The following is an 11,874-nucleotide window of genomic DNA, read 5'->3' as shown; positions in this document are numbered from 1 at the left end:
TGCTGAAGGGACAATGTCATCATTCCCTGATGCAGACAATAGCAATAAATGCCATTTCTGAACCAGGAAGCGAGGGAAGTTGTTACCATCCCCTTCCTCTGTAGCCTTTCCCTGTTAACACTTTAGAATCTTTTGGAATGCTCTTCTTTCTAGAGCTTAGTGGTCCTGTGGTAAAGAATCACTTTCACCTTAAAGTCTAATCCTGGATCTGACTCCACCATGATTGAAGAGGAAAACCCCAGGAAAATTAACCTGTATAAGCATATGTGCTACAAAATAAATAAATGTAATACCAGCCTATGCTGGCAGGAACAGAGAGCAACCCCTGCTGTTCAACAGCTACTGAGCTGGAGAAATATCCTCATCACATTGTCAAATCAAAACGTAATCCTAGAAAAGTGTTTATTCCTCTTTCAGGGTCCTGCTCCTGGGTCGGCACAACCCCAGGCACAAATACAGGCTGGGGGGAGAATGGCTGGAGAGCAGTCCTGAGGAAAAAGACTTGGTGGTAGTGGATGACAAGCTTGGCATGAGCTGCCAGTGTGTGCTGGAGCCCAGACAGCAACTGCATCCTGGGCTGCATCAAAAGAAGTGTGGCCAGCAGGGCCAGGGAGGTGATTCTGCCCCTCTGCTCTGCTCTGGTGAGACCCCACCTGGAGTACTGTGTACAGCTCTGGTGCCCTCAGCACAAGAAAGATATAGACCTGCTGGAGAGGGTCCAGAGAAGGGCCACCAAGACGATCAAAGGCCTGGAGCACCTCTGCTATGAAGACAGGCTGAGAGAGTTGGGGCTGTTGAGCCTGGAGAAGGCTCTGGGGAGACCTCATAGCACCTTCCAGTACCTGAACAGGGCTACAGGAAAGCTGGGGAGGGGCTTTTCATCAGAGAAGATAGTGATAGGACAAGGGGCAGTGGTTTTAAACTGAGAGAGGGGAGATTTAGGTTGGATATTAGGAAGAAATTCTTCCCTGTAAGGGTGGTGAGGAACTGGAATGGGTTGCCCAGGGAGGTTGTTGATGCCCCATCCCTGGAGGTTTTCAAGGTCAGGTTGGATGAGGTTTTAAGCCACCTGATCTAGTGGTGGGGTTCCCTACTCATGGCAGGGGGGTTGGAACTTCATGATCTTTAAGGTCCCTTCCAACCTTAATGATTCTATGATTCTATTTTATCAGCTAAAGAGCACCTTACAGAGAAAAGACAGACTGATACTTTTCTTTGCAGCAAAATGTAATGAGTGAAGTATGTGTCCATCTCTACATTTTTATATAAACGTGAGATGGTTTGTGGGTTACCGGGTGTTGCAGTCTGAATCGTCCCTCTTACTGTGACATTTATTCTACCAGTTTGCTTTGTGCTCATCTGGTACAATGAATATAAGGTATTCCTATAGGATTTGCATTAATTAACTGGAAAAGAGTGGCTATCCAGTTATCATTACATCATTTTTAGTAGGGTGCTTTTAGAGTGAATAACAGTGCTTAAACTGAAAAGCCTTTTTCGTCCCCTTCAGCGTGCAGGTGAGGTACTGATTAGAACCAGCTGCCCCATCAGCACCACAGGCACCTTTCAGCTGATGGAGGCCTTGGCAAGGATCACCTCTGAAAACCGGCAGCACACCTCCAGCAGCAGCCTTGGAGACACACCAATTGCAGCTACAACTCTTAATTCTTCGGTGCATTGGTGCTGTTAGCTAGCATGCCTCATCCTTCTGAGAGGCATTTTTCATTAAGAAATCACTATCTGCTCTTCCTAGACTCTTTGGTTCTGGGAGGATGGAATTCCTGCATGAAAAGCTGATCATGCTTTATCTCTGCCCTGTAATTGGCTCCCTGAGGCTACTGTACAGAGTCACGGCAACTACAAAGCGTGTACCCAAATGCAGAGCCTGTCCTCTGCTCACCTCAAAAACAGTCTGATAGAGGAGTTAGATCAGGGGGAAGAAAACAAAGCATATACATTGCCATGCTAAAGTTAAAGTTGCTTATGTTAAAGTTGCTTTGAGCTATTTCAGCGATTGTTTTCAAATACACAGATCAAATAATCAAAGAAATTATGCACAATGAAGTGCCAGTTAAATCACTTGTGCATTTAATCTTCTCCAAAACTCTGTGTATTTTAATTTTGATTCAACATTTTTTACTTCCTACCCATCATAGTTCTACCCCTCAGCCCCCTGCTGTTTGTTTCAACAGAAAACCCCTTTTCCATCCTTCATTTAATTCAACCACTCCTCTCAGCCCTCTTCCTTCAGCCTTTGACATTTCCTTACCTGTCTGAGCTGGATTTTCTCCTTTGAACTTTGTTTAACCATTGTTGTCTTGTTCAGATGACCAGTTGCTCCAGCACGTGTAACTCCTCCTCCTGTCAGAGCAGCCTGTGTGCTCCTTCCTCAAAAACAGGCAACTCTTGGGACTGGTCTACCCACATGAGTTTTGCTGGTCTAAGATGTGTTCATGTTAAAATACAGCAACATGTCACTTGCACGTGCTGTTGTCCCTCACTGTCACCATCCAGCACTGGCAGAACAATCCACCAGCTCCTTCCCTAGGCATGCTGGCAGTACTCACCGGTCTCCTTCCCTTACAAGAAGCACGTAAGGCGAGTTGCATCCTTGCTGGAAGATTCTGCCTCGTTTTGGGGAAAAAACAGGTTGGGCTTTAAATGGTGGCTTTCTGTGGGAAAGGAAAGGGCCTGGCTTCTCTCTCCATTTTCTGCTGGGGGTGACAAACTGTTGTGGTGCTGGGGGCTCAGAATGGCTGGGAGAAGTCAGTATGGAGTCCTGCCCTCCCCCCACGAGTTGAAGATCAAGGCTGCACCTCTGCAACTAAACTCCTTTCAGCTTCTCCCACATACAGCCTCTCTCCACTGTTGCTGTACTTCCCTGCATTGGTCAGGTGTTGAGGTACAGAAGTTCAGCTCTGGTCAACCCTTTCTCTTCTCCATTCAGGCTTCAAATAAGGTGACAATAACTTTCTTTCACTTCCCTGGCCACTGCTGGTCTTGCTTTGTCAAGCCCCAGATGGCAAAGGCAGCTGAGATAAAATGCAGCTGTGGAGCTTTGCTTCTGCAGCCCAAGCCTGCCCTCCCCAGCCCTCGTCCCATCTGTGTCACCCATCCACGAGGCAGTTGAAGCTCTCTCTGTTCACTGGGGACAGGGGCATGAAGAACACATGGGCACGACTCCAGACAGCTGAACTCACTCAGAACGATTCAAAGTCACAGGTTGGAATGGATTATTTGACTCTCAAATCATAACCACTTGCCCCCTTTCAACTCAAAAAACATGAATCTTCTCTTCAAATCCTCCCAACTTCCCAAGCTCCAGCAGCTTTCACTGAAACAAGTGCAACTTTCTCACAGACCCTTACACTCTGTCAGACTGGTGATGGAAAACCAACCAGTTCTCTAGCACTAGTAGCTACTGCTAACTCAGAAGTAAGGAGCTTCTCTTCATTGCCACTTACAGACCCCAAATTTCTCCTTTTTGGGACAAATTACAGGCAGCTGTGCAAGTACCACAAATGAGAAATCTCCTCATGACCTTTATTTTTCTTTAGTTTCGTAAGCAGTTGGGATCCAGTCACAAGGTCAAATAGCAATCCAATAAACACTTTCTATTCAAAAGTATTTGGACAGTTCTTGCTACTGCAACACTTTCTACTAGTAAAATGTTCATTAAATACAGTGAATCTTTAAACAAGATTAATACAAAGCTAGTTCTTAAAATAGAAACCATCTTATGCTAATAAAATTTGCAAACAGGTACTTCAAACTGTACAGAGCAGAGACCTTGTATTTAAGTAGAGCAACTGAAACAACCTATTACTGAGGCTGTTGGAACTTCAGCCTAATCTCAAGGAACAGAATGAAATAACTGAAAAATACCACCAGAAATAAAAGTTACAGACCTGTGGTTAAGCCACTGAATTAAAAATAAAAACCTCTTTAATCAATGGAAGGAATTTCCCTGTGCTTTGTGAGTATGAAATGGAATGGTTTAAACTTTTGAGTGTTGTTGTCCCAGTTCAGATGAATATTCCAAGTGGTATGATCTTTCCCTTGTCTGCAATGCTCTCCCAACTGCAACATTTTTAGGTGTGGAAGATGCTTTTGAACCACTCTAGGTGCCTATCTGATCCAGAACATAGTTATCTGTACAGCACTTTAATTTGAAGCCTAAGCAATATTATCAGGCAAAAATCAGTCAAAAGAAAAAACAGCAAATCACTTATGGAGCCTCTTGCTTTAGAAGAACAAAAAGCACGGGACTTTAAAATGTATTCTCACCTTGTTCCCAGATTACCTGACCACTTCTAAATGGGGATGAAAGTGGTTAAGGAGAAACAACTACTTCCTATATCTTTAAGAACACTGAAGTACTTGGAGAACATTGCCACAGTAACTATGCAAAACATGTACATTCACTTGTAAATATCTTAATGTAGCTCCAGACATAAAAACGTTGGTAATTGTACAGAATTTCATTATGTATCAGTCCCCAAATATGGTTACTTATATTAAAAAAACCCTTCTCTATTAAGGTGTTTCCATTCATTAGGATATTTCAGTGACATTTGTTGCCCACCAACCCCTGTCATTTGTGTACAATTTCAGTTCTTCAGTACAACTTGTAACAGTGAGGAGATGGTGCAAAGTCACCTGGGAGGGTCAGGAGGTAACATCTAATCCAAATTTTAGTCAAGATGGCCATTGAAAGATGGACCTTTTACCTGCAATTTTGTTCCTTGTTTTTCTATATTCTGAAGCCCTCACAACTACTGATGACCCTTGGATTGGCAAAGAGAACCTACAAGTGAGCAAATAGGAAACTGCGTTTTATACTGGAATCATCTGCCTCGCAGAGATTCACCAGGGTGTTGTTTACTCACTGTGCCCACAACAGGCACAGGATTTGCTTATTGCTTACAGACCTGCAACAATTAATAACATTCAGAAGAGAGTATCACCAGGGAGTGCGCAATTTGCGATAAATACAGAAAACAGCCACCTTAGCTAAGCTTTCCCATTTCAGCCTGTTTAAGCCCAAATACCATTTTCCTGACACTAAAAGCTTAATGACAAAATAACATATGGCACAGTAACTTCTCCAGCAAAGATACATGGTCAAGAAAGTATTATAGAGCAAAATGTGACCAAGAGGAACGTTTACCCTGACCTAGATACAAACCTAGTTTGCTCAGGTTGGTCACAGAAAAAACGCAGGAGGAGACAGTGCAGGGCATTTCCCACTCTGTACAGTGGACGGAATTTTGCAATTAATTTCTGTGTGTTCAAAGGCCCCGGGCCCTCTAGTTACTTCAAACACCAAGATATCAGTGTGCTAAGGAGCAATATAAGTACAGTGCTAAAGAAATGCTGAACTGAGCAATGGAGTTAGAGATGGTGATTAGCCAAATCTGTTCTTTTCTCTTGGCAAAGTATCAGCAACTCACAGGATTCTTGACAGCAGGTCTCACAGGCAGGAGCTGCCACTGTCCACCTCCAGTCCCACCCCAGGGCAGCCACTGTCAGGCACAGGAGCACAGTCTGCCCCCTCTGTCCCCTGGTCGGCACAGCAGCCAGACGTGCTCTGGCTGAGGCAGACCTGTGCCTCATTGTCATCAGTGTCATAACTGGCAGGACAAGTTTCTTCTGATGCCCCATCGTGGTGGGTACCACTGTCGTTGGTCCCTGCTACCTCATCGCCCAAGTCTATGACGTCATCCAGCTGCTGTTCTGGATCAGGCTTGGCTGCTGCTGAGATCTGTGCTTCTAAGTTTCTTGTGTTCTCTGAGACTTCAGATTCTTGCTTCTCTGCCATTTGTTTCTCCCTCATACTTAATTTTGCCTTCATGGATTTCTTCATTTGTCTGTTGTGCACATCATCTTTGGAGAACCTCCAGTGAAACTACAAGTAAGAGATCAGATGTTAAATACTACTGGAGGCAATCTCACATGGACAGCTGCTTTCCTGAGTAGAAATGTTTCTATTGTTCTAATTCAAAGACTAGTTTGACCAAAAAGAGCCAAGATTTTTAAAATGGCATGACTATATGAGACAGCTTAAAATCATTTATGCCTACACATGTATCTGTTACACAGAGAAAAGAGACTGTGATGCATTCTTCAAAAAATATATGGACATTCCCAAGAAAAGCCAGACCATTTTGCAAGCCACTGCTAAGCCAACCTACACAAGTTTGCTAGGCACATGGGAATGTGCACAACACAGTGTCCATGCTGATGAAAACTCAGGGATGGATAAATAACCTCATCAGGACACTGAGCAAGTTCAGCTGTGGTCCTAAAGCCATTTTTCCAGTGCAACCAGGTCTATGCCAAAGCTGATCAAAAGAAGGACTCATGTTCATCAATTTTTGATCTAGCTATTTATTCCTTAATCAAAAAGCCATTCAAAAACTATTAAGCTTATTAGATTACAAAGATGGAGCCACGTTCTTTCCTTAGGCTGGCCAGAAGCTAATGTGAAAAGAAAAAAGGAAAAAAGAAAAAAGAAACTGGCTTTCAGAAGTTTCTTCTTGTGTTTGGGTTTAAAGAAAGCTATTTTTCCTCTTTCTCTAAATTGTAATGATATTTAAGTGAAAGATAGCATCTCAGTTCTACAGCTCAACTGTTTAAAATTCAGAGACACCTGAATATTTTCCTCTTTGATTTGCAGAGGTGCTGGGCACCCACAGCTCCCCTTTAACTCAAAGCTCTCTTTGATAGAAGGCCCTGAATGTGATAAAGATCAAACTGTGGGAGACTCTGCGTGCATGTATACTTAGGTATTGTACGTCATAAAAATGCATACAGCCTCTTTCTGCTGAAATAAGCAGCACTTTTGTATAAAGTGAATGAGTATTACACTAATAAGAGCACTTCTGTCTTACTGAAGAGAAAAATAGGTTGCACCACTCCTTGCATGTTTCCTTTTCAGTTCCTCTGGCTGAACTGAACAGCAGCCAGTTGGTGTGCATAGATAGGATGGATCAGTCTCCAACACTGCATTGTCCTTTTAATCCTATCAGCCTATTTCCCTCCTCTGAGGGGTTTTCTCTCAACATTCTAGACATGCAGTATCACAAGTTAAAAAAACCCCTAAGAGCCTGCCACATTGTATGTGCAGAATATTCAGCAACTTAATCAAATGCCAGGTTTGGCATCTTTGATGTGACTCACAACAACCAATTACAGGCGTTGAACCAGTCTTACATCTGTTTACATAATTAATCAACATGCCCCATTTTCCCTTGACCTTTGGTATGAAAATGTGCTGTAGTTATTTTTGTCATCAAATATGTCTGTATATTTAATACTGCCAATGAGTAAATCCTATGTTTTGTCAACCAGACACTGTTATATAAGTTTTTGTATTCCCAGATGAAAATATTTAAACAAAGTTTTGAGTCATCTGGAGGGTATGCATTTGTTATAATAATACAAGAAATCAGTATCAGATTAATTTCTCTATTTAAAGACATACAACCACTTCAAGGTTCCCACCCCTTCCATTAAAATCACACATGGTGGGTGGTAGGAAAAGAATGCCCAAATACATGCACTCCAGCCCTTACCCCAAGATGCCTTTAATCCCCTGAAAACAAAGAGGAAGAACCAAGAAAGATGGGCTTTGTAACAAGTTGACAGAATACTCTGGGCTCCAGCTGTGCTAGTGAGAGAGGGCAAATCCTAAACCACAGTCGTGCTCCCAGTGGTTCAATCCTACTTCAGTCAGTTCAAACACTCTCCTGATCTCCATTGTATCTAAAACATGACCTTCACAGGACCACACTCCAAAACAGTGAGGCTTTATAGATGAAACCTGTCTGTAATCAACTAAAATGTTGAGTAAGATGCTCCTAGTGCTTAGCTCTGCTTAGTGTCTCCAGTCTCCTACTCTAGCTCAGCTTCTGCAGGGCCTCGAGTGCACCACTCCTTCAGGTGACATTTGGCCAGCCAGGACTCACTTGAATGCACAGAGCTAGAATAAAATGAGCCTGTCTTAATAACTGGAAAGCTGCTACCTTCCCATCACACGATTCAGAGGTCCTTTCCATACCTCACCTGGCTTTTCTGATTCCTTGCATACTGGAAGGGCAATGCCAGTTGTCTCACTGTAGGAAGGTTGGCACTTTCCCAGTTGCCAGTCACAGTGTGACAGGTTGGGGAAAGGGTTCCCTCAGCTACACATTTAAAAATGGAGATGGGAATACACATGTATATCCATATACATACACCATTAGCTGTCAGCTACATTCTCAGATAATTTAGCTGGATTTGAGAGGGTTTTTTTGGTTAAATTCTAGCAGAATTCATTAACATTCACACACCAGCCAAGATCAGGCTACACTGTGCTCAGCTCTACCAAAACACAAAACAAGGAGACAGCAATTTAAAGAGAGAAGACAGGCAGTGGGTGAGGGAAAACAGTGTGGGATCCACCTTGCAGGCAGTGAACATGGGCAGAGAAGTTTAGGTCACATATGAAGATTTATGGCCAGTTTGTGTAAAGAGAAATACACATCTCTTCTGCTGCTGTGAGCTCAACAGAGAATGAAATGTAAGAACTTTCACATCATTTGAGCATTTTTTGTTCCTTTCATTTGAACAGTTTGATTTGTTGTGTCTTGCTACTGTAACAGAGAAACATTCAACAGGCCATTTCTGCTTCTACAGGAAATCAATTACAATATTAAAATACCACCAAAAAAACCCAAAGAAACCAGAAACTCAAGGTTATTTACCTTAGATTCTTTCTTCTTTGCTTTCTGGGGCAAGAAAGGTCTCTGAAGAAATACAATTTGCTTTGTAGACAAATTCCCTTCCCTGAAAAAAAAAAATGCACACTCCTGAGAATGAATTAAATTCACATCCAGCATCATTCAAAGAGAAAATCCATCTCAGTCATTTATTTCTGCAGGTCAAAGTAGAACAAAATGAAGAATGACCTAAACATAGCCTGTCCCCAGTGCCTTTAAGCAGCCTGGTATTTTCTGGGGAAAAAAGAGCAACTGTTCAGCCCGACAGAGCCTGTCAGCCTGTGACACACTTTTGCTGAATGTTTTGGCATTAGGGTGTAAACACAGAAGAAATTGTTTCAAACATAAAGCAAGAAACCCGGGCCCCGCAGGGCCTGCGTGTAGCCACGTCCCAGCAGCACCAGCTCATTCCCTGCCTCCCTCCTGGGGCTCTGATCCAGGGAATGGGGCTGGGTGCTCCCTACAGGTCTGCAACACAGTAGGAGGTACAACCAAATACAGTTAGACTGGGGGGGTGCTCTTCTGCACCATCAACCTGACCTGTGTTACTGAAGTTATAAATGGGATATGGCAAACTAGAAAAGAAAGAAAACCATCTATACCTTTAAGAGAAAGGGCTTACAAATCATAACTGTGATTTTCTATTCATTCCTATATTTAAACATTTATGAAAAACTTAAATATCACTTTTCCCCCAGCACAGATGGCCTTTACTTTTTAGGTTTTTATGTGTAGGAGTAGTCTTCATCTAGATCTCATAAGGAACTGGGCATATTTTTACTCTTTTTAAGATAAAAAATCATGACTGATTATATTGGTATATATATAAAAATATATTCCTGACCAGTGAAAATTCAGAAAGCACCATCTTCATGATTACAAAGAGGGATGATTGTTTTTCACGACAGTTATGAAGAGTATTTTTAAGTGACCTGCATTTATATTTAAAAACTCAGAATATTAATAGTAGCAAAATAGACTGCAGAATGATTATATATGCAAACAAGGCTACTAGACTAATGATACACCAATCTCACATGGTTCTGCTCAGTCAGACTGTGCAAATCAGCAGCATTAGACAGATATCCATTAAGAATAAAATTACTTTTCTTCAGACAGGCAATATCTCACTCACTCTGAACGGTGTCACACATTTTGTCTTTGCTCTGGGAGATCTAGGCCAGGAATTTTACAATCGAGGAGTTTACAGAGAAGCACAGACCATACCCAGAACATTCATGCAGAAACCACACTGTCACCTTGCAGCACTTGGCCCAGCAGCTTCCTGCCACCTGCAGCCTGTGATGCTCAGAAGACCCAGCCCACAGCTGCAGCAGCAGGGTTTGCAGGGGCAGCTGCCATGAGCATGCAAGGAAATCCAGGCTGACTGCCCAGAGATTTGCTGGTACCAGCTCTGGTGCTTGTGCAGCCACTTCCCCAGCTGAAACGCAGCACCCATCCCCCTGCCTACCTGTTTGTCTTCACAATGGGAGTGGGCAGCACGCAGGTCAGCTGCCAGCCGTACAGGGCAAGGGAATTCAGCAGGGGAACATAATCTGTCTGCACCTCAACTCCCTGGGAAAGAAAAATTAACAGTCAGCATCATCACTTGGAGTGTGGCATTCAGTTTGATGCAAAAAGAACTCAACAACCCCAAAGCACCAACCAAAAAAAACCCCAAACAACCAAGAAAAAAAGTATTTGTGGGTTTTCTGGAAGGGAGAAGGGTACTGAAGTGGGTAATTTTGTACATTCAGCTAGGCAGGGAGGAAAATGTTCCAAAACACAAGACGGGACCGATTGCCCAGAAACCCCAAACTATTAAATGAGTTTGTTGAAAAAAACATGTTATCTTCTTTTTGTACTGCCTGAGTCATGCATCTAGCTTTAGATGACTCCAAATCTGAACAGGAAAAAATCATTGTGTTTTATCAATTAACTCCTCCCAGACAAAAAGATATTAAAGTAGTTAAAAAGTTACAACATTGCTTTGCCCAGATTCTGCCTAGGCTAGAGTAAATCCTGAAGATCTGCACTGAAATTGGTTGGATTACTCTGCCATGATGGATCAAAAGGAAAATAGCCAACGACAACAAAAATAAAAGTACAGATCTATCCCCTTTACTACCCCAAATATGCATAGCTTCCTTCTTATTTTGAAGCAAGAACTCTGTGGGTGAGACCAAAACCATCACCTTTCAGTGCAGAAGTCTGGCTCCAGCTGCAGACCTACCCAGCAGAGCCTTGCTAATTCTCTTTCTTCTAAATGGCAGAGTCTGTAATTCTCACAGAAAGAACCACTGGTGGTTTCAACAAAGATTGTTTCATTGAGGTGTCTAATTGCCAAGACTTCCAGTAATTTAAGAAAGAGATGCTAGGGAATATTTACTAGTTTTTAATTTTAACAAACACAAAGCAGGCAAATGGTAACTACTAGTCTCTACAAATATACATATATTCCATGATAATTAAATTTCCAAAAAGCTCAGGCACTTGACACTGGTTTCATGTGCACTCAAGGAGTTTTAACTGCCAATTCTCAACACTGGGTAAGGCACAGTAGTTTTGCAGCTCAAAAAAAATCCATTTATTCCGCAGTAATAAAATAGTCATTTGATCAGAACTAATCCACATCCTGCTGTAGTTACTTCAAGGTATTTAAGTGAATTCCAGTCTCAGCTATTCCTTTCTTCTAACACATGTAATTTAGGTCACTTGATATCCTCATAACTGAATGACTGCCTGACTATACCTATTAAAATCCTGATCTTGACTACAAATGCAAATAGCTGAAGAAGCTGTAACACTCCTGCTTAAAAAGAAAAATTAAAACTCTACCCCAGAAAGTACATGGAAGAGAGCACTCTGCTAATGAAAATCCTGATTTCTGTGTGGAGGCCTTCAGGGATTCACAGAGATACAGCTACTTAAAAACCTCACAGTATACAGACCAGAAATCCTAATTCCAGAAGAAAGAGATGCCCTGCAAGAGGGGAGCAATGCTCCATGGCCTCTGAAGTGCTCATAGAGCTGTGACCGTGACAGATTTAGTCTCCTCAGACTCCCATTTGCCTCCTTGCCCTTCCATCTCTTTTATACCCCCTGTAAGACA

At 42.4% G+C, this 11,874-nt stretch overlaps 1 protein-coding gene across 1 annotated transcript in view; it reads right to left on the bottom strand.

Moving 5' to 3' along the window:
- Positions 1 to 5,473: 5,473 nt before the first annotated feature.
- RFTN1 (raftlin, lipid raft linker 1) overlaps positions 5,474 to 11,874 on the bottom strand; it is an 84,500-nt gene continuing 78,099 nt past the window's right edge. Inside the window, exons 7-9 of the mRNA XM_010007632.1 lie at positions 10,234 to 10,337; positions 8,748 to 8,829; positions 5,474 to 5,908 (exon numbers count right to left, since the gene is read on the bottom strand). Of these exons, the coding sequence (XP_010005934.1) occupies positions 5,474 to 5,908; positions 8,748 to 8,829; positions 10,234 to 10,337 (621 nt within the window). The remainder of the gene's footprint in view (positions 5,909 to 8,747; positions 8,830 to 10,233; positions 10,338 to 11,874) is intronic.

This window comes from Chaetura pelagica, unplaced genomic scaffold, assembly GCF_000747805.2.
Source record: "Chaetura pelagica isolate M959 unplaced genomic scaffold, ChaPel_1.0 scaffold10, whole genome shotgun sequence".
Lineage (NCBI taxonomy): Eukaryota > Metazoa > Chordata > Aves > Apodiformes > Apodidae > Chaetura > Chaetura pelagica.
The sequence above is the reverse complement of the archived record's forward strand: the minus strand, read 5'-3'. Positions and strand labels throughout refer to the sequence as shown.